Source organism: Microcaecilia unicolor, chromosome 9 (assembly GCF_901765095.1).
Source record: "Microcaecilia unicolor chromosome 9, aMicUni1.1, whole genome shotgun sequence".
In the NCBI taxonomy this organism is placed as follows: domain Eukaryota; kingdom Metazoa; phylum Chordata; class Amphibia; order Gymnophiona; family Siphonopidae; genus Microcaecilia; species Microcaecilia unicolor.
This window is the reverse complement of record NC_044039.1, coordinates 18,931,246-18,958,984: the sequence shown is the minus strand read 5'-3', so window position 1 is coordinate 18,958,984 and position 27,739 is coordinate 18,931,246. Positions and strand designations below refer to the sequence as shown.

The 27,739-nt window shown below is 44.4% G+C and overlaps 1 protein-coding gene across 1 annotated transcript in view; it reads left to right on the top strand.

The window, feature by feature from the left end:
* Window positions 1-27,739, top strand: part of KITLG (KIT ligand) — a 149,687-nt gene that overhangs the window by 39,817 nt on the left and 82,131 nt on the right. The window contains exon 2 of the mRNA XM_030214993.1: window positions 8,858-8,962. Coding sequence (XP_030070853.1) covers window positions 8,858-8,962 — 105 coding nt within the window. The remainder of the gene's footprint in view (window positions 1-8,857; window positions 8,963-27,739) is intronic.

Genomic DNA, 27,739 nt, shown 5'->3' with positions numbered 1-27,739 from the left:
AAACACTAGTACAATAATGGGGCCTGAACAAGCAAAATTCATAAGAAATCCATTTACTAAGGTGCGCTGAAAAATGGCCCGCGGTAGTGTAGGCGTGTGTTTTGGGCACGCGCAGAATTAGTTTTTAGCACACCTACAAAAAAAATGCCCTTTTAAAACTTTTTGCCGAAAATGGACGTGCGGCAAAATGAACATTGCCGCGCGTCCATTTTGGGTCTGACACCTTACCACAAGCCATTGATCTAGTGGTAAGGTCTTACATGGTAACCGGGCGATAAATGGTCTATGCGTGTCAAATTCCACTTGACGCGCTTAGCTGCCACGCCTCAGAAAATAAAAAATATTTTTCAGACGCGCTTGGCGGACACATGCCAAAATTGAAATTACCGCAAAAGCCATGCAGTAACCGGGCGGTAACTCCAATTTGATACGCGTTGGGCACGCGTAGGCGCCCATGCGGCTTAGTAAAAGGGCCCCATAGTAACTGAATAAGTAATCTACTGGTTGCCCTCTAGTGGTAGGCCTGCGAGACTACCACTAAAGTTGTGGCTGCCATTTTAAAATAGCAGCTGCTAGGGGCAGGAACGAGTGGGGTTTACTCCTGCCCCGATGGCCCACTCAACCACCAGGAACCTTAAGGTAGATTTTGGGGGAGGGGCTTACTTACACATGGGAGGGGGGAGGATTTGAGATCGAGGGGGAGGACTTTGTGTAATGCTGTTGGGGTTCATTGAGGTTTGGAATTGAAGGGGGGAGGGAGAGATTGATCCCTGTATGTGGGTTCCAGCCAATATTCAGCTGGGACTCACATAATTATGCGGGCCCTGGTTGAATATTGGCCAGACCTGAATAAATCTGGACAGCAAACTCTTGGCTGGTAAGCTCCAAATAATCAGTACCAATGCCTGCACATGGCCCAGCTTTGAATATCTGGAGCTAATTTAACCAGTGACACAGTGTTTTAAAAAAATGCTGACCGCTGCTGGCTAGTTTTCAGTTACTCTTACAGAATATACATGTCTGTTTTACCATCATTTATGCTTGATGTGACGACTCTTGTCTGTAATCCAGAGTCGTGGACTGCAACTATCAAACTCTCATCAGTTCACTTCCCTTTAGCCACTCACGTCTTGCGGTTTGATCCATATATGGTTCCTGGAGTAATGCTTTGTTCTTCTCATTGGATTTGTACATCTTCCACTTGTTTTTCCTGATTTGCTGATCTCATAGTAACATAGTAGATGACGGCAGAAAAAGACCTGCACGGTCCATCCAGTCTGCCCAAGAAGATAAACTCATATGTGTATACCTCTCATTCTTTCAAGAGTCTTTTCTCTTGTTTCACAAAGTCAACTGTTTCCTTCTCTATACGTACTGGTAGATTCTCGTTCTTTCTACTCGTCACAGTGCTTATCCAGGTTTAACGATGGAGCTGGATACTGAACCTTTACCTTCATAACTCGGCTCTTTTTGTGTATTTGGACCTGCTGATGCTGTTAAGTAAGCCAAAGAAGAAGCCGAGACGGACAGAATGGAGGACACAGGAAGACACCCGTTCATCAGTCCATCAAGGAGACAAATTTTGGCTCTCCATTTCCTGTTGGGAGTTTGCGATTAATAAAATTTCTCTACTAGGTGGACTGATGAATGGTTCTTCTTGTGTCCTCCACTCTGACACTTCTTTTCGGCTTGTGCATTGCAATGGAGGTTTGCTGTTCCGTGTTTTGCTTCTTGATACTGTTAAGTAGAGCAACGTTCTTAGCAGACTTTATTATTAAGAATGTTTATTTACTGCATTTTGAATCTCTTACAACAATTGCAAGGGTCTGAACCAGGGTGTTACCCTGGACACCCTTTTTCTTTTAGAACACTGACTCTGGTCTCAGGTAGGGTTACCATATGTCCGTTTTTACCCGGACATGTCCTGTTTTTGAGGACATGGCCGGGCAACCAGGCGGGTTTTGCCAGCCTGCCCTTTTGTCCGGATATCCGGACAAACAGGCAGGCTGGCGGGTGGGCCTAATGATGTCCTATCCTAGCCTCCCCTCCCCTTACCTTATACTGCCCTGGTGGTCTAGTGACCTCTTCAGGGCAGGAAAGAGCCCCCTGTTTCCTGCCCGGAGCGCCGCGGCCCTGCATTCTGTTCCCCTTGCAATGCTGAGTGCTGACGGTCCCGGCGCCGATTCAAAATGGCCGTCAAGAGTTGAAGCGGCCTTGCGAGACTTCTGCAGAATCGGCGCCAGGACCGTCAGCACTCAGCATTGCAAGGGGAACAGAATGCAGGACAGCGCTCCGGGCTGGATCAGAAGTCTCCTTAGAGTAGCCTTCAGCATCACTCTAGCCGGTAGTGAAGGAGGGGCTGTTGGCAGTCACCTCAGCAGCGGCTGCCTCCAAGAGCCTCACATCTTCAACATGGTCAGTAGTTTGCCAAGCTGTCCTGAGTGACAATAGCCAGTTGATTTTCAGGATACCCTTAATGAATATTTATGAGAGAGATCTGCATATTCTAGAGGTAATAGGCATACAAATCTCGCATGCATCTTTATTGTGGATATCCTGAAAACTTGACTGGTTGTTGCTTCCCTAGTATAGGTTTTTAAACGACTGGCCTGTGATTTTTTTTTTTTTTACTGTATGCTGTGCTGCCTGACTTTATGGTAATATTGATCTCTTGTGTACTGGCTTCCATTAAAATATGCATTTCTTTTTCTTCTGTTCAGCTGTTCTTATTCTCTGAATGAGTATTTGACAGCTCGTTTTCTCCGACTGGCCATGGGCCTGATAAGCAGTCTCATTCTGGGGATAGACCTTCCATTAAATTCCTTCTACAGAGCATATAATCCGGAGAAGCTTGACAAACAGCAAAGATGCAGGCTCTTTGCTTTAATCTCTTATTATATAGCTTTAATAAATTAGACTTACCTCTTCAAACAAGCCTACCCAAACGACCCGACTTAATCCTCGAAACTAGACCACACCACCAGTACTACCCACACTCTAATTCTTTCCCCACATCTTTTGCTATTGTCCCACTCTATATAGCTATGTTATCTCTGTGATACATTGTACCATACTTTGTATTACCTCTGTGATACATTGTAACATACTTTGCACTATCTCTGTGATACTTTGTACCATACTCTGTAAGCCGCACTGAACCTGCTATGGAGCGGGAAAGAGCGGGGTATAAATGCTACAAATAAATAAATAAGATCAGGGGTTATGAACCCAGCCCTTGGGACACAGCAAGCCAGTCTGGTTTTCAAGATATCCATAATGAATATGCATATGAGAGATTTGCTTTCCTCTTGGTTCTGCCTTCCCAGCACTGTTGGGTTGGCCACTGTCTTCCTCCTTCTCTCATCGTAGGACTATTGGATTGGCCATTCTCCTCCTGGTTCTGCCTTCTCAGCACTATTGGTTTGGCCGTTACCCTCTTGGTTCTCTCTTCCCAAGACTGTTAGGTTGGCGACTGCCTCCTGGTTCTACCTTTCAGTAATGTTGGGTTTTTTATTTTATTTATTGCATTTGTATCCCACATTTTCCCACCTATTTGCAGGCTCAATGTGGCTTACAGAGATTTGTCATGACATAATCATCACAGGCTTACAGAGAGTTGTTATGACATATTCATTACAGGATATAAGATACAATATAAGATAGTGTGCTAAAGTTGAGTAAAGGAATCGAAAAGGAAAGGTATTAGGCGGGATAGTATAGAGTTGGACTTTCGTAGCTGGGTGGGTTATTAAGGTGGTTTTGTCAGGCTATGGGTTCTCTTTGTATGCCTTGTTGAAGAGATGTCTTCAAAGATTTGCGGAAGTTAGTTATTTCATCAATAGTTTTCAGGTCTGTAGTTAGTGCATTCCACAACTGCGTGCTCATGTAAGAGAAGGTGGTTGGCAACTGTCCTCTTGGTTCTGCGTTCCCAGCACTGTTAGCATGGCCTATCCTAGGTTTTTATTGTATCTGTTTAGTGAGGGCATGACTCTCCTCGCTCCTGTTTTAAAAGTGTATATGCATCAGTGTTTTTCAGCCTTTTCTTACTTGTGTCAGTCTTTGAGTTATAGTATGTCGTAGGACCCACATTCTGTTATGTGGCATCCTGTAATTTGGTTCAAAGTGTTCCATGTGAACAAACAAACGTTTATGTTTCACAGGTTTTTTGATGAACAAGGCAAAAAAGTAAAAGCAAATATCTTTTGTGTTTCTACTATATTCAAGGGTACAGATTAAAGGGGAAGAGTGTAAAGATATGAATTGAAAGTTAGTATTCTTAGCATTAATTTATATACTGCTTATTAATAGGAGTTAAATACCTTGAAAACCCATCTCGAGTGTGAAGCCGAATCGAATAGTATGCATGGCTGTTACAGTATCTTTAATTTATTAATTCCGCATATTCATTGTGGGTATCCTGAAAACTTGACTGGCTAGATGTGTCCCAAGGACCCTGCTCTAAGCTGAGCAGGAGTCGTCCAACTGCATTGCTGCCAGTGGGAGGTGGTGCTTCAATATTGTGTTTTCAATCGCTAGGGACAGGCAGATTCCCTGGAGTTCTCCAGAGCTTGATTGTCCCTCACTATTGAAAATGTGATAGTGAAACAGCTCCCCCCACTGGCAGGAGCATAGGTGGAGGACTCCCGCTGAGATTAACGGGAACAGTGTTACTAACCCAATTGATTCAAATCTCTTATTTTATTTATTTATTTGTTACATTTGTACCCTGCGCTTTTCCTCTCGAGGCAGGGTCAGTGCAGCTTACATAGTAATAGGGGTTACAAGGTATAGCAGAGAGATTACAAGCTGTGGTATAACAGAATAATGATGGAGATATGCAGATAGGTGGAATGGGCAAGTAAGAAGGGGGTAGGAGAGGCAGGAGGGGGAAGGTTGAAATGAGCAAAGGATAAGGGGGTGGGATTGGCGGGAGGAGGGAATAGTTTGAAGGATAATTTATGATTATTTGACAAACCCTGTCGGAAGTTATGATAGATTAAAATTGTATTAAAGTTTTGATGTCCCCTCAATAAGGCCAACTCACAATCCCTCCACTGGAAAACACTATACACAAACTCGTGCAAAAACAACCTCAGAATCTTATTGTACCACAACAGCATTAACTCCCAAGACTCACAGTGCAAAAACCTTATCCGTGAAAAGACAGGTTTGTTAATTTTACACTGGGCCCTACAACAAGGAAAAAAACAGAAATGGAACTGTTAGAGATTTCTGCAGAGAAACTGTGTTAGAAGAATACATGCACCTTGGGTTCTATAACGGTTAGACCTTTGATATTTTGTATAGTATTGTACAGCAGACCTAGACAAGATTTGTGCTTTCCAAATGTGAATTATGTCAGAGATGTGCTATTAAAATCGATATGTTTATTACATATGATTGGGATCGAAGCATTAAAATGATTTATCTGAGGACAATCTTTGAAACTGGCCTTCCTTTTAGAATTCAGATCACAGGGCCAGATGTTGTGTGCAGCATCAGCATCTATACTTGTTTCCCATAGCCCTGCGTTTAGGCTCCGCATTTGCTCATGGTCTCACATCCCACCTCTGCAGATCGAACGTTGCATTTTGGCACGCCCAGCTTTTCCCTTTTACAGGTCACGTGTTAACAGTGGCATTAGCTTGTGGTAGTCAGGTCCAATTGAGGTCCTGCGCTAAATGCACTGCAACCCCTAATACAAAATTCCCTTAAGGTGTGACTTATCCCCCTGTTTACTAAGGTGCGCTAATGCTGACACAGCCCATTCACTTTGAATGGGCTGTGTCGGTATTTATTTTTGTTACATTTGTACCCCGCGCTTTCCCACTCATGGCAGGCTCAATGCGGCTTACATGGGGCAATGGAGGGTTAAGTGACTTGCCCAGAGTCACAAGGAGCTGCCTGTGCCTGAAGTGGGAATTGAACTCAGTTCCTCAGTTCCCCAGGACCAAAGTCCGCCACCCTAACCACTAGGCCACTGTTCCACTGTTGCTACTATTTGAGATTTTACATGGAATGTTGCTATTCCACTAGCAACATTCCATGTAGAAGTCGGCCCTTGCAGATCACCAATGTGGCCGCGCAGGCTTCTGCTTCTGTGAGTCTGACGTCCTGCACGTATGTGCAGGACGTCAGACTCACAGAAACAGAAGCCTGCGCAGCCTTCTACATGGAATGTTGCTAGTGGAATAGCAACATTCCATGTAGAATCTCCAATAGTAGCAACATTCCACGTAGAATCTCTAATAGTAGCAACATTCCATGTAGAATCTCCAATAGTATCTATTTTATTTTTGTTACATTTGTACCCTGCGCTTTCCCACTCATGGCAGGCTCAATGCGGCTTACATGGGGCAATGGAGGGTTAAGTGACTTGCCCAGAGTCACAAGGAGCTGCCTGTGCCTGAAGTGGGAATTGAACTCAGTTCCTCAGTTCCCCAGGACCAAAGTCCGCCACCCTAACCACTAGGCCACTGTTCCACTGTTGCTACTATTTGAGATTTTACATGGAATGTTGCTATTCCACTAGCAACACTCCATGTAGAAGTCGGCCCTTGCAGATCACCAATGTGGCCGCGCAGGCTTCTGCTTCTGTGAGTCTGATGTCCTGCACGTATGTGCAGGACGTCAGACTCACAGAAACAGAAGCCTGCGCAGCCTTCTACATGGAATGTTGCTAGTGGAATAGCAACATTCCATGTAGAATCTCCAATAGTAGCAACATTCCACGTAGAATCTCTAATAGTAGCAACATTCCATGTAGAATCTCCAATAGTATCTATTTTATTTTTGTTACATTTGTACCCTGCGCTTTCCCACTCATGGCAGGCTCAATGCGGCTTACATGGGGCAATGGAGGGTTAAGTGACTTGCCCAGAGTCACAAGGAGCTGCTTGTGCCTGAAGTGGGAATCGAACTCAGTTCCTCAGGACCAAAGTCCACCACCCTAACCACTAGGCCACTCCTCCACTAGCAGCCACTAGCATGGTTTAGTAGACAGGGGGTTAGTGTGCCATAACCTTAAAAATACTACAAAAGAGGTTAGCGCATTTGTGGGTTAGCTGTTGCCGTTAACAAAATGCGATTTAGTAAAAGGGCCTCTAAGGTTTTTTTTTGTTCTTTTAATCATTCTGTCTGTTTTCTAGTTCTTTCCTTTTTCTAATTATGATTTTATTGTGCACTGCCTTGCTGTAATTCACGAAGGGCGGTATATGAAATCTAATAAACATTAAACATTACCCTTCTGATTCTGTAAAGGTCGCCAAAACTTGTGTGCGCAAATTTGGGCACGTTCCCAATTTGCATGCGCAATTTAATTGAATAACAAGCCAATTAGTGCCAACAATTGGCTTTTTAACAAGCAATTATCATCACTAATTAGATTTAATTGGGAGCAATACCTGTAAAGTTAGGCATGGGATCTGTGCCTAAAATTTACAAGCGTTCCAAAAGAGGGGACAGGGAAATGGGAGGTTTCTGGGGAATTCTGGGTGGAATGGGGGTGTGGCTTCGAGTTACGCATGTAGTTACTAGAAGCAAAAAGGAGTGGGAATATAAACCAGGCTTATCCAAAAAACTGGAACAGACAAAAATAGTATTAAAAATCAAACAAACAATATTTATTAATATTTTCTTAATTTTTATTTTTTATTACATTTGTACCCTGTGCTTTCCCACTCATGGCAGGCTCAATGTGGCTTACATGGGGCAATGGAGGGTTAAGTGACTTGGCCAGAGTCACAAGGAGCTGCCTGTGCCTGAAGTGGGAATTGAACTCAGTTCCTCAGTTCCCCAGGACCAACCATTAGGCCACTCCTCCACTGTTGCTACTATTTGAGATTCTACATGGAATGTTGTTATTCCAACATTCCATGTAGAAGTCAGCCCTTGCAGATCACCAATGTGGCCGCGCAGGCTTCTGCTTCTGTGAGTCTGACGTCCTGCACGTACGTGCAGGACGTCAGACTCACAGAAACAGAAGCCTGCGCAGCCTTCTACATGGAATGTTGCTAGTGGAATAGCAACATTCCATGTAGAATCTCCAATAGTAGCAACATTCCATGTAGAATCTCCAATAGTATCTATTTTATTTTTGTTACATTTGTACCCTGCGCTTTCCCACTCATGGCAGGCTCAATGCGGTTTACATGGGGCAATGGAGGGTTAAGTGACTTGCCCAGAGGCACAAGGAGCTGCCTGTGCCTGAAGTGGGAATCAAACTCAGTTCCTCAGTTCCCCAGGACCAAAGTCCACCACCCTAACCACTAGGCCACTCCTCCCTACTCATTAATATAATTTTTAAAAAATTGACTCGACACAACGTTGTGTTTCGGCCTGGTGGCCTACATCAGGAGTCTATAAATAAAAACAATAACCAATACATCAATAAAAAAGAATATCAATGAAGAAGAGAAACAATGTCATAAAGAACATATTATATATATAATGTGATCATATGTATTAAGTAATATTGACCATCGTACTCATACAATATGAATAACATTGATAATGAAGACATAAAAATAATAATAATCATAATGGCTATGAATGCAAAGAACATATCAAAATAATATATCCCAAACATAAAATATATGGCGACATTACACACCTATTTACATGAACATATATAGATATTTTCCATGTCATGGGGAATGTTTAGAAAATTGGATATGTTATCCTAAATCAAAAAATTGGTACAGAAAGTGGAAACAGAAAAACATAAGTTTGTGATTAGCATATAATGTAACTGGGCTGTTGTAGGTTGCTGGTAAATGATCACTTTTACAATAAATATTTCAGATGGTATAAAACCTTTTTCCTGACATTTCTCATACAGAATCTTATTTTTTTGCAGACTTGGATTTTCATATCCATTTATCTTCAGCTTCTTCTGTTTGTTCACTTTGGGAATCCATGTGGGAATCCAGTCACTAATGCAGTGAATGATATTGACAAATTGGTAAGAGTATTTCTATTTTGTAATGAAAATGAACAATGCAATGGAAAATTTGATTGTGCTGTATGGCCTAAAGACTTAGATAAGTTATGATTGGCTGTTTTTGATCATTTGATAATTCAATGACAGAAGCATACGTTTATAGGATATCTTGAGGTTTTTTTTTCTAGTATGTGAATTGCTTATTCCTGTGCATTTACTCCTGATTTCTATATAGTGCGCCTGGAGATTGGTGCCGAAATCGACGCGGATTCTATAACAATGCATGTAGTTTAACAAGTTTAACAATCTAATGAGCGCTGATAACAGCACTTAACAAGCAATAATTGGCACTGATTACAATTTAGGACCACAACTCGCTAGGAGGCATATTTTCAAAGCACTTAGCCTCCCAAAGTTCCATAGAAACCTATGGAACTTAGCCTCCCAAAGTGCTTTGAAAATATGCCTCTAAGTGTGTTCTGTAACAATGTGCACCGGACTTCTAACACATGCGGGCAAAAAGGGGCGGGAGAAATGGGCGTTTCGTGGGCATTCTGAAATTTACGTGCCTTGTTATAGAATATGGCCCAGTGTGCCTAAATTTATGCACTGGGATTTACGCCAAATTTTCATTAGTGTAAATGGATGTGTGTAGATTTAGGCGCTGAAATATCAACTAAGCATATTCTGTAATCGGTGCCTAAATCTACAGAGCCAGGGCCGCAGAGAGACTGGGCCAGGCCAGGGGCAAGGCTGCCCCCCAGGGCCCTGCCCCCACCGCTCCCGAGGTCGCCGCCACCGCTACCCCCGAGGTCACCGCCGCTGCCACTTCCCCCTGAGGCCACCGCCCCCCCGAGGTTGCCACCACTGCCACTCCCCCCCCCCCCCCCCCCCCCCCGAGGCCGCCTGCATTGAAATCACAGCGCCTTTCACCTCCATGTGAAAGCACTGTAGGCAGCAGCAGATCACCTCCCTTTGGGCCTCCTTCCTTCCCTGTGTCCTGCCCTCGTGGAAGTTACGTCAGACGAGGGTGGGACAAGGGGAAGGAAGGAATGTGCCCCACCCTGCCGCTGTTGCTGCTGTCAAAGTTCTCCTCTTGGATCCCTAATTCCTTACCCTCGCCTTGGCTTTCCCACTATTTTCCAGGTGGATGTAGCAGAAAGCCAGGGCCGCCGAGAGACTGGGCCAGGCCCGGGGCAAGGCCGCCCCAAGGGTCCTGCCCCCGCCGCCCCCCCCCCCCCCCGAGGTCATCACCACCGCCACTCCCCTCGCTGAGGCCACCCCCCGAGGTCGCCACCGCCGCCACTCCCGCCCCCCCTGAGGCCGCCGCTCCCCTCCGTCCGCCACCAGGCCGGGCCCTCTGCATTGAAAGTTATGTCAGACGAGGGCGGGGCACAGGGAGGGAACGAACGAACGAAGGGAAGGCTGGTGGAGAGACGTCAGACAGGCAGTGCTTTCACTAACGCTGCGCAGACGTCGGAGCCGGAGAGAGGTAAATTTAAAGCGCCGGGGAATCGGGGATGGAGCGGAGGAGGCTCAGGCTGAATGAAAAGTATGCTCAGAGCCTCCTCTGCAGGCCAAACTCAGCCATTTCCTCCATCGCACCCCAGACGGCAGCTTGGGGGAGCAGCGCTCGGCTCTTTGGCACCGCCCAGCTGTTCCACGCGCCTTGGAGCCAGGCAGGCCCGGGGGGGAGGGGGCGCGCGCCAACTGATAGTCTGCAGGGGGGCGCCAGAGACCCTAGGCATGGCCCTGCACTCAAGTTTTCTTTTGACTGAACTCTCTACTACACTTATTATGTAAAGGAGTCTAGATATTACTTGATGTTCCAACAGTGGCATATCTAGCTTCTTCACCATCCAGGGCGGATCGCTGTTGAACCCCCCCCCCCCCCCCGAGCATCACTTCCCCCAAGGTGTGCCACACCCTCCCCTGAAATGCATCACTCCACCACCTTTCCTCCTAGCAGGGGGGTGCATGGAGCAGGAGCTTGGCTGTGGGCTCTGCCAGTCCCCTGTCCCGGAACAGGAAGTAACATCAGAGGGGGCAGGGGATGGCAGCGCCTGCTCCATGCACCCCCTTGCTGTCTGTACCTGGGGCGGACCACCCCTACCACCCCGCCCTTGGTAAGTTACTGTGCTCCAATTCCCTTCCCCTTATAGGGTGGTTTACAAATCTGAACTGGAACTGACTCTTACTTGTCAAGTAGTTAAATGGTGGAAAGTGCTTCCTTCTAGGATTCGCCAACAATCTTAATTATTTGATGTTTAGAAAATTACTTAAAACGTGGCTTTTTCAGGAATTTCTTGTAAAGTAATTGAAGTTCAGGGAATTGTCCCTCTGTTCCAGTGATTTATGAGCCACATTGATCTATATTTTTGGTACTTGAAGCATTAACTGTAACTTTTCAGGGCAGCAGCAGGAAAGCAAAGGGCAGGTCTGGATGGAGGCTTAGCAGCAGTGTTCCAGCGCCTATCGAAATGTGGTGTCGGAGGCCATTTCCTATGTTGCTTATGCCTAAATGCATGCCTGTACTATAAAAAGAATACACATAAAAATATTTATGTCTAGAAACAATAGATTAAAGTGATTGTGGTAGACTAATGAGCTAGTCATTGGATTAACAATAGTTTCCTTCTAGGTGGAGGAAGAGACAGTGTACTGTAGATAAACAGGAAGTGAATTCATAGTTCAAAGGTACTTCATGGGAAATTTCCTGCCAGATATTCACCCCACGACTGTCAGCATTTGTTTAAATGCTGTCCACTGCAGATGTGTCTAGGATGGAATATTCAGCGCTGAGCTGTATCTAGACCCTGGTGTGCGATGTCCGTTCTGTGGAGGCTGCTGGAAGATATCTCAGTCCCACCAATATTCAGAGCTGGTACTCAGGTGGCTATCTGGGCAAGTTAGGACATTGTTTTCTCCAGTGCTGAATATGTGCAGTACTGAGAACTTCTGTCAGCTGCCAAAGAACCAGATATGCAGCACCGGTATCTGTTTAGCTAGACCGGCACCAGATAGCAGTCAGGCCACCAGGGTGGAATATCGGTGGATAACTTCTGAATCTGCCTTCTTTGTGCTTCTGAAGCTCCCAGCACTAGGGTTACCATATGTCCGGATTTCCCATACTGGGAAAAGACCAAGGGTCCATCAAGCCCAGCATCCTGTGTCCGACAGCAGCCAATCCAGGCTTCAAGAACCCGGCAAACCCCCCCCTCCCCCAAATTTAATTTTTAATAATGTTCAATGGACTTTTCCTTCAGGAATTTGTCCAAACCCCCCTTAAACTCCGTACGGCCAGCCGCTGCCACCACATTCTCCGTCAACGAGTTCCAACTACACGCTGAGTAAAGAAAAACTTTCTCCTATTTGTTTTAAATCTACCATATTCTAGCTTCATCTTGTGTCCCCTGGTTCTATTGTTGTTTGAAAGTGTAAACAAATGCTTCACATCTGTCCGCTCTACTCCGCTCATTATCTTGTAGACTTCTATCATATCACCCCTCAGCTGCCTTTTCTCCACGTCTGCTATGCGTGCTGGAAAAATATATTTTATTTTCCAGCGCACGGCGCTAACCAGGCTGTAATCGGCATTGTACGCGAGTAGACGATTACCGCCTGGTTAACGCATGAGACCTTACCGCTAAGTGAATGGGTGGCGGTAAGGTCTCAGACCCAAAATGCAAGCGCGCCATTTTTTATTTTGACGTACGTCCATTTTCGGCCAAACGAAAGGCATTTTTTGCAGGCGTGCTGAAAAATGGATATGCACATGCCCAAAATATGCACCTACAATAGCGCATGCCATTTTTCAGCGCACCTCAGTAAAAGGACCCCTAAATTTCTGCCATCGGTCATATATTAAAATATTTACCTACTGAATCGCTGTCATCGAATAGTCTCCCTGTTTCAGCTGTCCCTCCTAAAGGCGAGGCAGAATGCTCACATCATTTTAAATGGTTTATTTTCAACCTTAAGTTCACAGTTCATTACTTGTTTCCAGAGACTCTGCTTGCAAGTTACAGTACTGGTCTCCGTATCTCAAAAAAGATATAGTAGAATTGGAAAAGGTACAGCGAAGGGCGACGAAAATGATAGTGGGGATGGGACGACTTTCCTATGAAGAGAGGCTGAGAAGGCTAGGGCTTTTCAGCTTGGAGAAGAGACGGCTGAGGGGAGATATGATAGAAGTGTATAAAATAATGAGTGGAATGGATCGGGTGGATGTGAAGCGACTGTTCACGCTATCCAAAAATACTAGGACTAGAGGGCATGAGTTGAAGCTACAGTGTGGTAAATTTAAAACGAATCGGAGAAAATTTTTCTTCACCCAACGTGTAATTAGACTCTGGAATTCGTTGCCGGAGAACGTGGTACGGGCGGTTAGCTTGACAGAGTTTAAAAAGGGGTTAGATAGATTCCTAAAGGACAAGTCCATAGACCGCTATTAAATGGACTTGGAAAAATTCCGCATTTTTAGGTATAACTTGTCTGGAATGTTTTTACTTTTGGGGAGCGTGCCAGGTGCCCTTGACCTGGATTGGCCACTGTCGGTGACAGGATGCTGGGCTAGATGGACCTTTGGTCTTTCCCAGTATGGCACTACTTATGTACTTATGTACTTATGTACCCCATTCATGGTTTAATACAGAAGGACATTTAAACAGGCAATCTAAGATACAACTGTAGGCTATTCTGACCCTTTATATGGCAGAACCTTCCCCTCATACTTTATCCTGCCTCTTGCCAGTTTCCCTATAGCTCACAGTCCAAAGATGCAAAGGTTCACCCTTGGTCTCACATCCAAGCAATTCTTAAGAAAAACCAAGACAAGAAAAATTATAAATACAACATTCTTGATCCAAGCCCACCATTTCTGAGGAGGAGAAGGACATTTCCAAAGAAGAGCTAATTACAGCAAAAGAATAAACAAATCCTTCAGAGCCCATTAATCAGACCTTTAACAACATCCACATCCATACTTTCATCTTCTGGACAAATTCTCCTCCACTCTGTTCATCCTCTGGACAAAATTTTCCTCCGCTCTGTTGACTCCACAATGCGTGGTACATGTTCCCAGTTCATGCGGAAGCACTTATTGCCTTCTATATAGGAGGTGGTAATTCTATAAATTGTGCGTTAAAAATTGGTGCCAAAAAACGATGTGATTAATGTAATTCTATAAACTATGCCTAAAGGTTATGTCTAGTTTATTGAATGTGCTCATGTGCCGTTCTTGCGACTAAAACTTAGGTGCAGCCATTTAAGCCACCTAAAACTAGGCCAAAATACCTGCACCTAAGTTAGGCTCGGATCGAGTGTATTCCATAATAGTGTTGCATAGTTTTTTTTGAAATGCCCATAACCTGTCCATTCCATGCCCAAGGCCAAGCCCCTGTTTCAACTGCATGCATTAGAATTTACATGCACTGCATTATAGAATATCCCTAGAAAGTTATGCACATAAATTCAAATTAAAGCCAATTAGAGGCTCATTTTCAAAGCACTCAGACTCACAAAGTACTGCGGGTCACTATGGAACTTGGTAAGTCTAAGTGCTTTGAAAATGAGCCCTTTAGTGCGATAATTGGTTGTTAAGTACCGATTATCAGCGCTGATTGGCTTGTTAATCAATTAAGTTGTTTGCACAATGTGAATTTGGGGGTTAGTGCACAGTAAATGTAATGGACTAGCCGGCTAGTGCTTTCACACCCACTCTGTGCCCACGCCACTACACCAACAGAAAGATTCAGCGATAACATGCAAGAACAGGCAAGGCATTGCAAAAACTCTTAATGAAGTTGCATTAAGAAGTAGTAGCTTATTTCAGAACAATAACCACGTGTTAATTGCTTAACATCCTTTATTGGAAGGACCTCTTAATGAACACAAGCTCATTAAGGATTCACTACCAATATTTCAGTCCATTATCCATGGGTTCCCTAATTTCTGACGGTGGAGCAGTAGCCTGATGGTTACTACAGTGGACTTTGATCCTGGGGAACTAGGTTCAATTCCCACTGCAGGTCCTCGGTGGTTATAGGCAGGGAAATGGGCATTTCATGGGCGCTCCCAAATTTACACGTGTGGTTATAGAATATGGCACAGTGAGCATAAATCTACACACCAGGATTTATACCAAGTTTTAATTAGTCTAAATGGATGCCTTAGATTTAGGTGCTGAAGTATTGACTAAGCGTATTCTATATACCACGCCTAAATCTAGTACTTATCATTGCCAATTTTTTAGGTGCCATGTGTAGAATCTTCCCCTTAGCAGCTAACCGGTTATTTCTTGCGATATAACCGGCTACCGTTAATATTCAATGCATTGCTGGCTAATTGTGGCAGCCAAATTGGGCCTCTGAAATAGCAGGCCTTTCTTTGGCTGGTTTAAACTTAGCCAGCCAGCACTGATGTAACTTCGCGGAAACCGGAAGTTGCATCAGACGAGGGCGGGACACAGGGAGGGAAGGCCAGAAGAGACGCGATCTGCGACTGCTGCTTTGAATGAAGGGGGCCCGGAGCTGAGGAGGCAGGCAGGTGAGACCGCAGACTACAGTGGCGGGGGGAGCAACGGGGGGCAGCAGCGGCAGGGGGTGCGGAGGCAGGGCAGCCTTGCCCCGGGCCTGGCCTAGTCTCTCGGCGGCCCTGTGCACACTAATTTATTTTAATGCACATTAATCTATGAATTAATATGTGTTGAGTCTATTAACGCATGGCTTTGGATGAGTCCTTATGTGGTAATATGGACCAATAGATAACTTACTAGTTTTGGCCAAATTGTTGGGGGTAGAGATTGGTACCAGCACAGCTGAAAATCTGTGTGTTTAGTGCCGATGCTTGCATAAGTGCCAATCCAGATTCAGGAAATCATATAGCACAGAAATTATGTTGGTAACACTATTACAGCAGCTCTGATTATGGCTTATAAAGGACTAGAAAGGCTGGTGCTGCAACTAACTCAAACGGCACCTTTTGACTTACATAATTACTCAACATTACTGACGAAGTTGGTCAGACTAGGAGAGGGTGAGAAGGCTTTACAATTGATAGTCTTTATGCTATTAAAAGATCTGAGTAATGGGCTCCGAAGGATTTGTTTATTCTTTTGATTTCCTTAGTTTTTCTTTGGAAAGTTCCTTCTGCTCAGATATGGTGGGCTTGTGTCAAGAATGATGTATTTATAATTTTTCTTTGCTTGGTTTTTCTTAAGAATTGCTTGGATGTAGGCTTGGAGACCAAGGGTGAACCATTGCAGCTTAGCGAAAAGATGACTGAGAGGGGATATGACAGAAGTTCATAAAATCATGAATGGGACAAAAATGTTAATTAGGAAACAGTAGTATAGAAGGGCAATTTCGATATGAGGTCTAAATCCGATTTTGGATGTTTGGCAAACATGACTATTTTCAAACTGGTAGCAGACAAGACCATTTTCAAACCAGAAAAATGTCCAACTTTTTGTTTCAAAAATGGCCATTTGCTAGATGTTTTTGTGCTCAGTACGTCTATTTTTAGGCTCATTTTTGGGGAAAAAAATTTTCCAAAAGAAAAACACACAAAAACAAGCCATTGGGACATTTGGGAGGGGTGTGTGTGCCCAGTATTCTTAATAGATTGGCCACACAAACATCTCCGCAGAGTAGTGGGGCACCATAGGGGGCACTGCAGAGAACTTCACATAAAGAGTCCCAGGTGCACATCTCACCATTACCCCCTTATATTGTATGGTGAGTTCTCCAAAACCCACCAAAAACCTATTATAACCAAGTATACACCACTACAATAGCCCTTATACCTGCAGGTGTCACCTATATGTAGGTACAGAAGGTTTTTGGTGGGTTTTGGGGGACTCACACTTTCCACCACAAGTGTAACAATTGGAGTGGGATGTGGACCTGGGTCGTCTTCTCTACAGTCCACTGCACCAACCACTAGGCTACTCAAGGGTCCTGCCTGCTGCTCTAATAGAACTGGCTGTCTGAAGCTGTCGTAGAGTCTGGTATGTACTACAGTGATACCTCGGTTTTCGTTGATAATCCGTCCAAAAACAATCAACGAAAACCGAAATAGATGAAAACCGAGGCAATTATTTCCATATGAATCAATGTAAATCCAATTAATTCATTCTAGACACTCCAAAATACATACCAAAAACACATTTTATAGAGAATAAATATAGTCCCATGATGGAGCTAAAGGGAAAGGGTTAACTTATTAGCAAGGGAAACACTTAACAGGGAAAATGAGATTTGAGCACATGTGATTTTATCTTGTGTGCGTTGCGTTAGACGCGCGGGGTGATGCTCACACAACAAGAAACAACGCCACAATGAGCAGGAGAATGCGTGTGTCTCCCTTTGTTTTCGCAAAATTAGTAGCGAGGTCACATGGGCACGCCAATGAAAACCAAGGCTACCGATGAAATCCGAGACAAAATTTTCACTGAAAAAATCAACGAAAACCGAAACCGATAATAACCGAAGTCAACGAAAACCGAGGTTTCACTGTATTTCTTTCACAACTTTGGAGGGTGGGAAGGTGTCAGTGACCACTGGGTGAGTAAGAGGGGGTTATGCCTTAATCCTTCCAGTGGTCATTTGGTCATTTAGGGCAGCTTTTGGTCACTTAGTTTGATTGAAACAAGTCTAGCCAAAAACATCTTAATTTTGGCCCTGGATATTTTAATTTGCTCCATTATTGCAGAAAAACATCTTATCTTTAGGTGCTGCCCATTTCCCGCCCAACCCCACCCCCCCCAAAAAAAAAACACCCCCTTGAAATTTGGATGAACTGTGGAGCTAAAGAGTCTAAAATAGGGGCGTTGACAACTTGGACATTTTTGAGAGAAAAGTGTCCTTCTGCCACCTTATGATGTTTTTTGGACTTTTTTTTTCTTTTGAAAATCAACCCCTTAATGTGTCAAACAACACAGACACTCCATGAAACTAATTTCCAGCAGATTAAAAACAACCCAATTTTTTTCATGTTGTGTATAACGAAGTTGCTGAATCTGTTGCTGGAGGATGTGGTTGAGGTGAAAAATATAGCAGGACTCAAAAGAGGTTTGGACAAGTTCTTGGAGGAAAAGTCCATTAAACATTATTAGGCAGACTTGGAAGAACCATTACCCATCATTGGAAATGAACTATAGGAAAGAGATCTACTTTTGCGATCTGCCAGGTTTTGGTCACCTGGATTGGCCATTGCCAGAGACCCCGGTTTGACAAAGCATGGATTTTCTTAGGATTTTATGAATCACGCTTTGATGGCTGTGGTGTCTCAATATGTCTGGAGTGGATGTTACAAAATCAGTTGGAGTTAAATTTAGATAAAACTCTGTCCTATCGGTAAGGAAACATCTTAATTCTATTCTTGATGAAAGAATGAACATAGGAGGGAGGAGCATGTAATTAGACACCCAAAAAAAGCTTGGGAGCCATTATGTACTCAGCAGTATCATTAGAAACACAGGTGTTGAATATTTTTAATGTCTTTTTTCCTTTTTCATATAATGAGTCGGATTTGTAACCTTTTTTAAGGAGGAAGATTTGATGCAAGTATTTCATATGGCATGATCTCACATATTGATTATTCCACTCTCCTTTATCTTTACCTAAAAAAAACTTTGCCTGGTTACATTGCTACACAATACAGCTACCAAGTTGATTTGTAGAGGTAAAAGGTAAGAGAGAGAGAGAGAGAGAGAGAAAAAAAAAATCATTTTGATCTCCCTATACTGTTTATCTCTGGATAGGATAATTTTTAAGTTAATCAAATTCTTCATAGAATTGGTCCAAAGCATCTTTCTAAATTCATGGTTAGGTATCTGGTGAGGCCTCTTCATTTATCAGTTGGTAACTGATTAATCTGTAAAGGAGTTGAGTTTGGCATCTACCAGGGTATGGATGGACTTCTATTGGAAATTAAAGCTGAGTTCAGTTATCCTATATTTAGAAGGAAGTTAAAAACATGGTTGGTTGAGCAATTGCTACAAAGATTGTGATGGTCATGCTCTTCCTGTTAGGTGTGGGAGGTGTGGGTATTCCCCCTGATGCTAAATTTAGCACTCAAAATTGTGCGCATGCCCAAATTGTGCATGCAATTTAATTGCTTAATGAGCCAATTAGCACAGATAATTATGCGTTAACAATCAATTATTGGCAATAATTGGAATTTGCATGCACATCTTTATAGTCACTGTTCTATTGTGTACATAAAAATTTATGTGTACATAAATTTTTCCATGCGAATCCGAAAAGAAGGAGATGGGTAGGTGAGGGGCATTTCTAGGATTTGCGCACTGTGTTATAGAATTTAGGCGCAGGGATTTACACCAGGGTTCACATATGGGCTCTTTTTCGAAAGAGAAGGGCGCCCATCTTTGGACACAAATCGGGAGATGGGCATTCTTCTCCCAGGGTCGCCCAAATCGGCATAATCAAAAGTCGAATTTGGGTGCCCTCGACTGCTTTCCGTCGCGGGGACGACCAAAGTTCCCGGGGGCGTGTCGGAAGCATAGTGGGACTGAGGCGTGCTTAACACATGGGCGTCCTCGGCCGATAATGGAAAAAAGAAGGGCGTCCCTGACGAACACTTGGCCGACTTTACTTGGTCCTTTTTTTTTTACGACCAAGCCACAAAAATGTGCCCTAAATGACCAGATGACCACCAGAGGGAATCAGGGATGACCTCCCCCTATTTCCCCAGTGGTCACTAACCCCCTCCCACCCTAAAAAATAAAATTTTTTAATATTTTTCCAGCCTCTATGCCATCCTCAAATATCATACCCAGCTCCATGACAGCAGTGTGCAGGTCCCTGGAGCAGTTTTAGTGGGTACTGCAGTGCACTTCAGGCAGGCGGACCCAGGCCCATCCCCCCCTACCTGTTAAACTTGTAGTGGTAAATGTGAGCTCTCCAAAACCCACCAGAAACCCACTGTACCCACATGTAGGTGCTCCCCTTCATCTCTAAGGGCTATGGTAGTGGTGTACAGTTGTGGGGAGTGGGGTTGCGGGGCTCAGCACACAAGGTAAGGGAGCTATGCACCTGGGAAGTCCACTGCAGTGCCCCCTAGGGTGTCCGGTTGGTGTCCTGGCATGTGAGGGAGCCCAGTGTACTACGAATGCTGGGTCCTCCCATGACCAAAGGGCTTGGATTTGGTTGTTTCTGAGATGGGCGTCCTCGGTTTCCATTATCGCCGAAAATCAGGGACGACTATTTCTAGGGACGACCATCTCTAAGGTCGACCTAAATGTGGTGATTTGGGTGTCCCCATCCGTATTACCGAAACGAATGATGGCCGCCCATCTTGTTTTGATAATACGGGTTTCCCCGCCCCTTCGCGGGGACGTCCTGCGAGGACCCCCTCAGGAAAACTTGGGCGCCCCGTTCGATTATGCCCCTCTTGGTGTAAATCCTCACACAGAAAAGTGGGTGCAGATCCTGGTGCTAAGTGCTATTCTAAAAATGACATCCAACTTGGAACATCCTTTATAGAATAACACTGAGAGGTCCTTTTACAAAGGTGCAGTCAAAAGTGGCCTGGGGTAGTGCGGATGCGTGTTTTGACGTGCACTGGGCCATTTCTTTACCGTGTCTGGAAAAAAAGGGGGGGTTTTATGGGCCGGGAAATGCACATGCAGCAAAATTAAAACCAGCGCATGCCTATTTATGGACTGAATCCTTAACGCCACCCATCAACTTAGCAGTAAGGGCTCACACGCTACCTGAGCGGTAACCGTGCAGTGTGCTGCACCAACTGCCAAGTACTGCCGGGAATGCCCCCTGCGGTAGAAAATAGAAAATTATTAGGATTCGGCATGTGCCAAACTCGGAATTACTGCCAGGTGCACACGCTAGCCCGGCGGTAGTGCTGAGTTGGCGCATGTAACCCAAGCATTAGCCCTCCTGTGCTTTTGTATAAAGGGCCCCTTAGTGCACATTTTTATAATACAATTGAGTCTATTATGTTTTGCTACTAATGTTTGCTTTAATGTTATTGATATCATAAAAAGTATGAGGATGTGGTAACAGCGGTTAGCATATCTGGGTTAAAAAAAAGTTTGCACAAGTTGCTAGAGGAAAAGTCCGTAGACTATTATTGAGATAGACATGGGGAAGCAACTACTTGCCCAGAGATTGGTAGCATGGTATGTTATTATTATTTGGGTTTCTGCCAGGTACTTGTGACCTGGATTGGCCACTGTTGGAAACAGGATAATGGGCTAGATGGACCATTGATCTGATCCAGTATGGCTATTCTTATGTTCTTATGCTGCTTTTTAACTGACATATTTATTGGTGATTATTTTATTACTCTCAATATATTTTTTGACTTTGTTACTTTGCCTAGATCTGTTATAGAGTATGGTGCAGGGTATAAATTTTGCACCCCAAAAAATGTCTTAAATGAGCCAAATCATTATCTGCGGTGATTAACAAGGCACTACCTGAAGGAATGTTACCAGTTAATTTAAGAAAGACAAGTATATGCTTATTAATTATTGGCCAATTTCTTCAATTTCATTTTTAGCAAAAGTGATTGAGAAGACAATATTGCATTAGTTGCAAGACTGGGGTTTTGTCTATGTCATGGTACTGAAACCTTCCTTTTGTCATTTGATGTTATGCGATGGGGCTTTGACAAGGGGTCCTCTTAGGTACTGGTGCTTCTTGACATATGTTCAGCTTTTGACACATTTTGAAATTACTACTACTACTACTACTACTTAACATTTCTAGAGCGCTACTAGGGTTACGCAGCGCTGTACAATGAGAACGAATGTTTGGCTATAATTCATGACATGGTAATATAGCACTTCGCCCCTGAGGAAGCTTTACTGGAGTGAAATGGTGGCCCCGCCGGGCTTGTTTGATAAAGATAAGTGCTTTTCTGTCGTGGTGTTTTAAAATTGCTGCATGATATCCGTTTAATGAGCTATTGAAAGAATTAAAAGTTCTTAACAAAGAAGAGCTTGATTGAGTGTGTTGCTAAGAAGTTTGTAGCCTTGATCAGCTAAGGGTCTCTGAGGTAGTTTTCTCCTCCAAAAAAAGAAATAAAGCAAAAAAAAAAGTGTGGGCATTTGGGATGATTAAAAAAAAGGGGGAAAGCCTGCATGCATTTTAAAATTAATCGTTATCGGGCACTACCAAAGGCCATAAAGATAACACACGATCTGATAACCTTCCGGAAGTTACTGAAGACAAACTTATTCAAAGAGACTTATAGCAAGAATCCTTCATAAAAGACTTGACTTCAAAATGCACCTGAACAAACCAACATTGATTCCTTTAATCTAGTTTCTTTAATCACATTGATATTATTGAACGTTTTACCTTGTCCTGTTATTACCTACCTGCTATGAATTATTTATTCATTTATTCATTCCTAATTCATTTGATATTTTATTTCTCACATGTAATTTACTTGATATTTCCATACACCTTAGCTGTAACACCTCTCTGTACTTATCATTCCGTTAATGGTGATCGCCATTGCGGCATTATTGTAAGCCACATTGAGCCTGCAAATAGGTGGGAAAATGTGGGATACAAATGCAGCAAATAAATAAATAAATAAATATGGCAGATCTGCCTAATTTAGGCATAAAGATTTACACCAGGTTTCAGTTGGTGTAAATCCTCACACCCAAAATTGGGTGTGGATCCTGGCGTTAAGCACTATTTAGTAAATGGCACCAGACTTTGAGCGAAAACTTAGAAACAATAGGCATTATACTTGCTAAATATGTCCAAAAACATCAACTTAATTAAATTTGACTGAGTAATGCTTTAAAACAGGAGGAAAAAGACGTAGATGCACAATTTATCACTGAGAAGCGTCTTCATCAGTCTAAAAAAAACCCCTCTAAGTTTGGTTCAATAGTGATTCATTTTTGATTATTTTATATATATACTAGCCGTTGAGCCCGTAAAAACGGGCTGGTATTGGGGTTTTCCTTCCCCCTCCCCGCGAGTTCGCCACCTCTACCTTCCCCCCCCCCCCCCACCCCACCCCCGGAGTCGCCACCATCCCTCCACCCGGCCCGGGCCCTCTCTCCGCTACTAAACTTACACATCCATTCGCCGGAACGCAGCAAGCACATCAGCTGAGCTGCCGTCGTCGGCCCTTCCTTCTCTGCCTGTGTCCCGCCCTCCTGTGACGTAACATCAGCGAGGGCGGGACACAGGCAGGGAAGGAAGGCCGACGGCAGCTCAGCTGATGTGCTTGCTGCGTTCCGGCGAATGGATGTGTAAGTTTAGTAGCGGAGAGAGGGCCCGGGCCGGGGGGGTAACGGTAGCGGCGACCTCGGGCTGGGGGGGAGCGATATCAACCTCAGCGGCGCAATTTCCCTCTCTGTCCCGCCCTCATCATCACGTATTGACACGGGGGCGGGACAGAGAGGGAAGTCTCTACTGCGCATTTGCGAGTGAGTCGGTCACTCGCCGTTTATATGTTTGATTTTTTTCATAACTCCGTTTCAGAAGATGTGAAAAGTCACTTATTTATTTATTTTTTTTTATTTATTGCATTTGTATCCCACATTTTCCCACCTCTTTGCAGGCTCAATGTGGCTTACAATACATCATGGATACAATTGATGTGCTCAACCGAGCGCTACCATTTCACGTAGCTTTATCAAAGTGGACCTCATTCTCCAAATTCTCTATATGTCTATTTGTAATAGTCTTATCTTTTACCAGAGCAGTATTCAATCTCTGGGTCTCACTGCTCTCTTGGTCCAATTTTTTAATTGAAGATTAAATAGTCAACAGTGCAGCCTCATTTTTTTTTTTTAATCAGTACAGTACTGAACACTGTCACAGCCTTTGTTAAGGAGGAAATTGCTACACGCAAGGAAGATCTATCTGAAAACGACCTATGAACTGACCAACTTCCGTAAACTACTGAAGACTCATCTCTTTGAAAAGATATACCACAAAGAATAATTACGTAAAATCCCCAAATACACCTAGTAACGTCGTCATACGTCTATTGTTTTTAATGTTTCTACCACACCTGTATCTTGTATTTTAATGTCTGATAATATCTTCTGTAATGCCACTATCTTGTACTTCGTGACCATGTAATCCAAATTCCTTCTGTAAAACCAAATGTATATCTTTTTCCTTTTCCAGTATCCATGATATATTGTAAGCCACATTGAGCCTGCAAAAAGGTGGGAAAATGTGGGATACAAATACAATAAATAAATAAATAAATAAAATAAATAAAGATAGGACTTCCCAAACCAAATCCAAAGTCACTGTTTCTGAGGGTGGAATCTTCAGTGCTTCCAAAATAGATTCTATTAAGCCTGCTATTGAGTTCCCGTTCTCTCCTGTCTATCTGTCCCATTATTCTCATTCAGCTTTTGCTTTACTGTGCCAAAAACGACAGCTGTTTAGATATTCTAGGGCCAGTCTGTACTACTGTGTAAATCATAAAAACTTGTCGTTTGTCCAGTAGCCAGGCAATCAGCTGCATGCATTTTTGTTCTGAAGTGACTTCTTGCAGCTGGATAGTCCCCCCTAATTGTATGAAAAGTGCTAAAAAATGCGCACAATTGCAGGCACCCAACTTAATTGAATAACAAACTAATTTAACACCAATACTTGCCTTTTTAACAAGTAATTATTGGCACTCATTAAATTCAATTAACATGTACACATGTAAATTTAGGTGCAGGATGCATGCCTATAATATCACATTCATTGTTGATTTAATCACGAATTGATACTGGCTTTGACTGTTGGGCTTTATCTGCCATCACTTACTATATTATTATGGGGTCCTTTTACTAAGGTGTGCTGAAAAATTGGGCTGCGCTAGTGTAGATGCGTGATTTGGGCGCGCGCAGCATCATTTTTCAGCGCACCTGTAAAAAAATGCCTTTAAAAAATGTTTGATGAAAATCGACGTGCGGCAAAATGAAAATTGCTGCACGTGCATTTTGGGTTTCAGATCTTACCGCCAGCCATTGACCTAGCGGTAAGGTCTCACGTGGTGACCGGGCGGTAATGGTCTACACACGTAAAATGCCGATTACCACCCACGTGCCAGAAAATAAAAATATTTTCCGGCGAGCGTAGCAGACACGTGTCAGAAATGAAATTACCACAAGGGCCACACAGTAGCCGGGTGGTAACTCAAAATTGACACGGGTTGGGCGCGCATAGGCATCTGTGCGGCTTAGTAAAAGGGCCCCTTTGTTACTTACGAGTTGGGAAACGGGGCGTAGAAATGGGAGGGCCACGGGCAGAACGGGGGCATGACTTTTAGTTAAGCACTTAATTATAGAATAAAGGGGCTCCACATCTAATTGTAGTTGCGATCTTTGGGCTTAAGCGCTATTCTATAAACTGTGCCTAACTTTAGGCGCGGTTTATAGAAAAATGCTACCTGCTTTTTTATTAGGTGCCATTTATACAATTCCTCCCATTCTGTCGCAGTGGCGTAGCTATGTGGGGCCTGGGGGCCCTGGACCCCCCTGCCGAAGACCCGCCTGACCCCCCTCCCGCTGTTGCCTGCTTTTGCTGGTGGGGGACCCCAACCCCCGCCAGCCGAGGTCCTCTTCCTTCTGTTTCTGACAGAATGTACAATGTGCAGGACGTCAGAAACAGAAGGAAGTCTTTTGCGAAAAGAAGAGGACCTCGGCTGGCGGGGGTTGGGGTCCCCCGCCAGCAAAGGTAGGCGACAGTGACGGCAGGAGGAGGGGTCGAGAGGGTCGGCGCCGGGGGAGGGGCAAAGTCAGCAATGGCGGCGCCGGGGGGGGGGGGCTAAAATGTGCCCCCTCGCCTCGGGCTCTGGACCCCCCTCCCAACGAAGTCTGGCTACGCCCCTGTTCTGTCGGATTCTATATAGTGCACCTAGCATTCTGTGTGGAAATCTAAGCGTATTCCATAACAACACACGTAACTTAATTGGTGTAACAAGCTCATTGGCGTCGATAACAGCACCAAACAAGCAATAATGAGCACTAATTGGCGATAATTAGACTTTACATGCACAACTCACTAAGCATATTCTGTAAAGAACTGCACCTAAATTCTAATGCGTGCAGTTCAAAAGGGGCGTGTTTATGGGTGGGGAAATGGGTGTTTAATGGGCATTCCAAAATTTACATGCAGAGTTATAGATTATGACCCAGTGCACATAAATCTACGTGCAGGGATTTATGTCATGTTTTTATTGGTGTAAATGGAGGCACATAGTTTTAGTCGCTGGGATATCAACTAAGCGTATTCTATATACTGTGCCTAAATCTAGGCACCGTTTATAGAATTCACATAGCTGGAAATATTTACCGCATGGATTTTACAGGTGCTTTATATAGAATCTGGCCCATTAAGTGTAGTTAAGGATTGCAAAAAGTATCCAGCAGGGGCGTAGCCAGACTTCGACGGGAGGGGGGGTCCAGAGCCCGAGGTGAGGGAGCACATTTTAGGCCCCTCCCCGGCGCCGCCAACTTTCACCCTGCCGCCGCAACCCTCTTGACCCCACTTCCTGCTGCCAACCCTCTCCCGCCGCGTACCTTTGCTGGCGGGGTCCCCAACGCCCGACAGCCGAGGTCCTGTTCTCAGCAGCGCGGCGTTGCTGACCCCACCCCCTGCCGCCGCAACCCTCTCGACCCCCCTTCCCATCGCCAACCCTCCCCCGCTGCATACCTTTGCTGGCGGGGGACCCCAACCCCCGCCAGCCGAAGTCCTGTTCTTGGCTGCGCAGCGTTGCCAAATGATCTGATCAAGTTTGAATCTGTTTCTGTGAATGCGTCTGACATCCTGCACATACAACATGCAGGACATCAGATGCGCGCATAGAAACTTGATCAGATCATTCAGCAAGCAATGCCGCGCGGGAGAGGAGAGAACTTCGACTGGTGGGGGTTGGGGTCACCCGCCAGCAAAGGTACGCGATGCGGCGGGGGAGGGTTGGCGGTGGGAAGGGGGGGTCAAGAGGGTTGTGGCAGGGGGGTCCAGGGCCAAATTTACGGGGACCCAGGCCCCCGTGGCCCCATAGTAGCTACGCCCCTTTATCCAGTGACTGTAGTTTTGGGCTTCTTATAGGAAAATACACAGGCCCTTTAGTGCACTGGATTCTATAAATGACACTCAAAAAATTAGGCACCAGAAAAATTTGGCACTGAGCACTATTCTGTAAAGAGTGCACATCTTTTATAGAATAGTAACTTAAGCTCACATCTGGTGCCTAACTTTGGGCGTCAGACTTGCGCCTGCTGAAACATATGAGAAGACATTCACAATAACGAAGAATTACATACTGTACATGGATATGGTTTGCAGTTACAAGCAATTAAATACCTGACTCAATCGTCTATCTAGAGCATTCTAGGACAAGGAGACTAGCCTTTTGAGTCGCACAGCTCCCTCTACTTCGGCCTTACTTACGAAGTAAATTCTCTGCTCCGCCTGGGGCATATAACGTAGAAATGCCTAGGCGTTGATATCACTGCTTTGATCGGGAGATTGCAGTAAAAGCATCTTTCCCTTCTCAACTATTGACTCTATATCTTGAAGCCTTCAGTCTCCCCATCCCGTCAAAGTCTGAGGTAGGCACCACTGATCATCTGTTACTCTGGCACAAGCCCCCCATTCATACAAGAGGGAGACTGCTCCTGGTCTTAGACATCATCCATGCCACTGCTAACATGGGACAAAACCAGGTCACATTTAACGTTGATTTGGCTTAAGACCTACTGCTGTGTACTCTATCAGGCTAGGACCCACTACCTGCCAAATGCTGCAATGAGACTGTATCATGGGATGA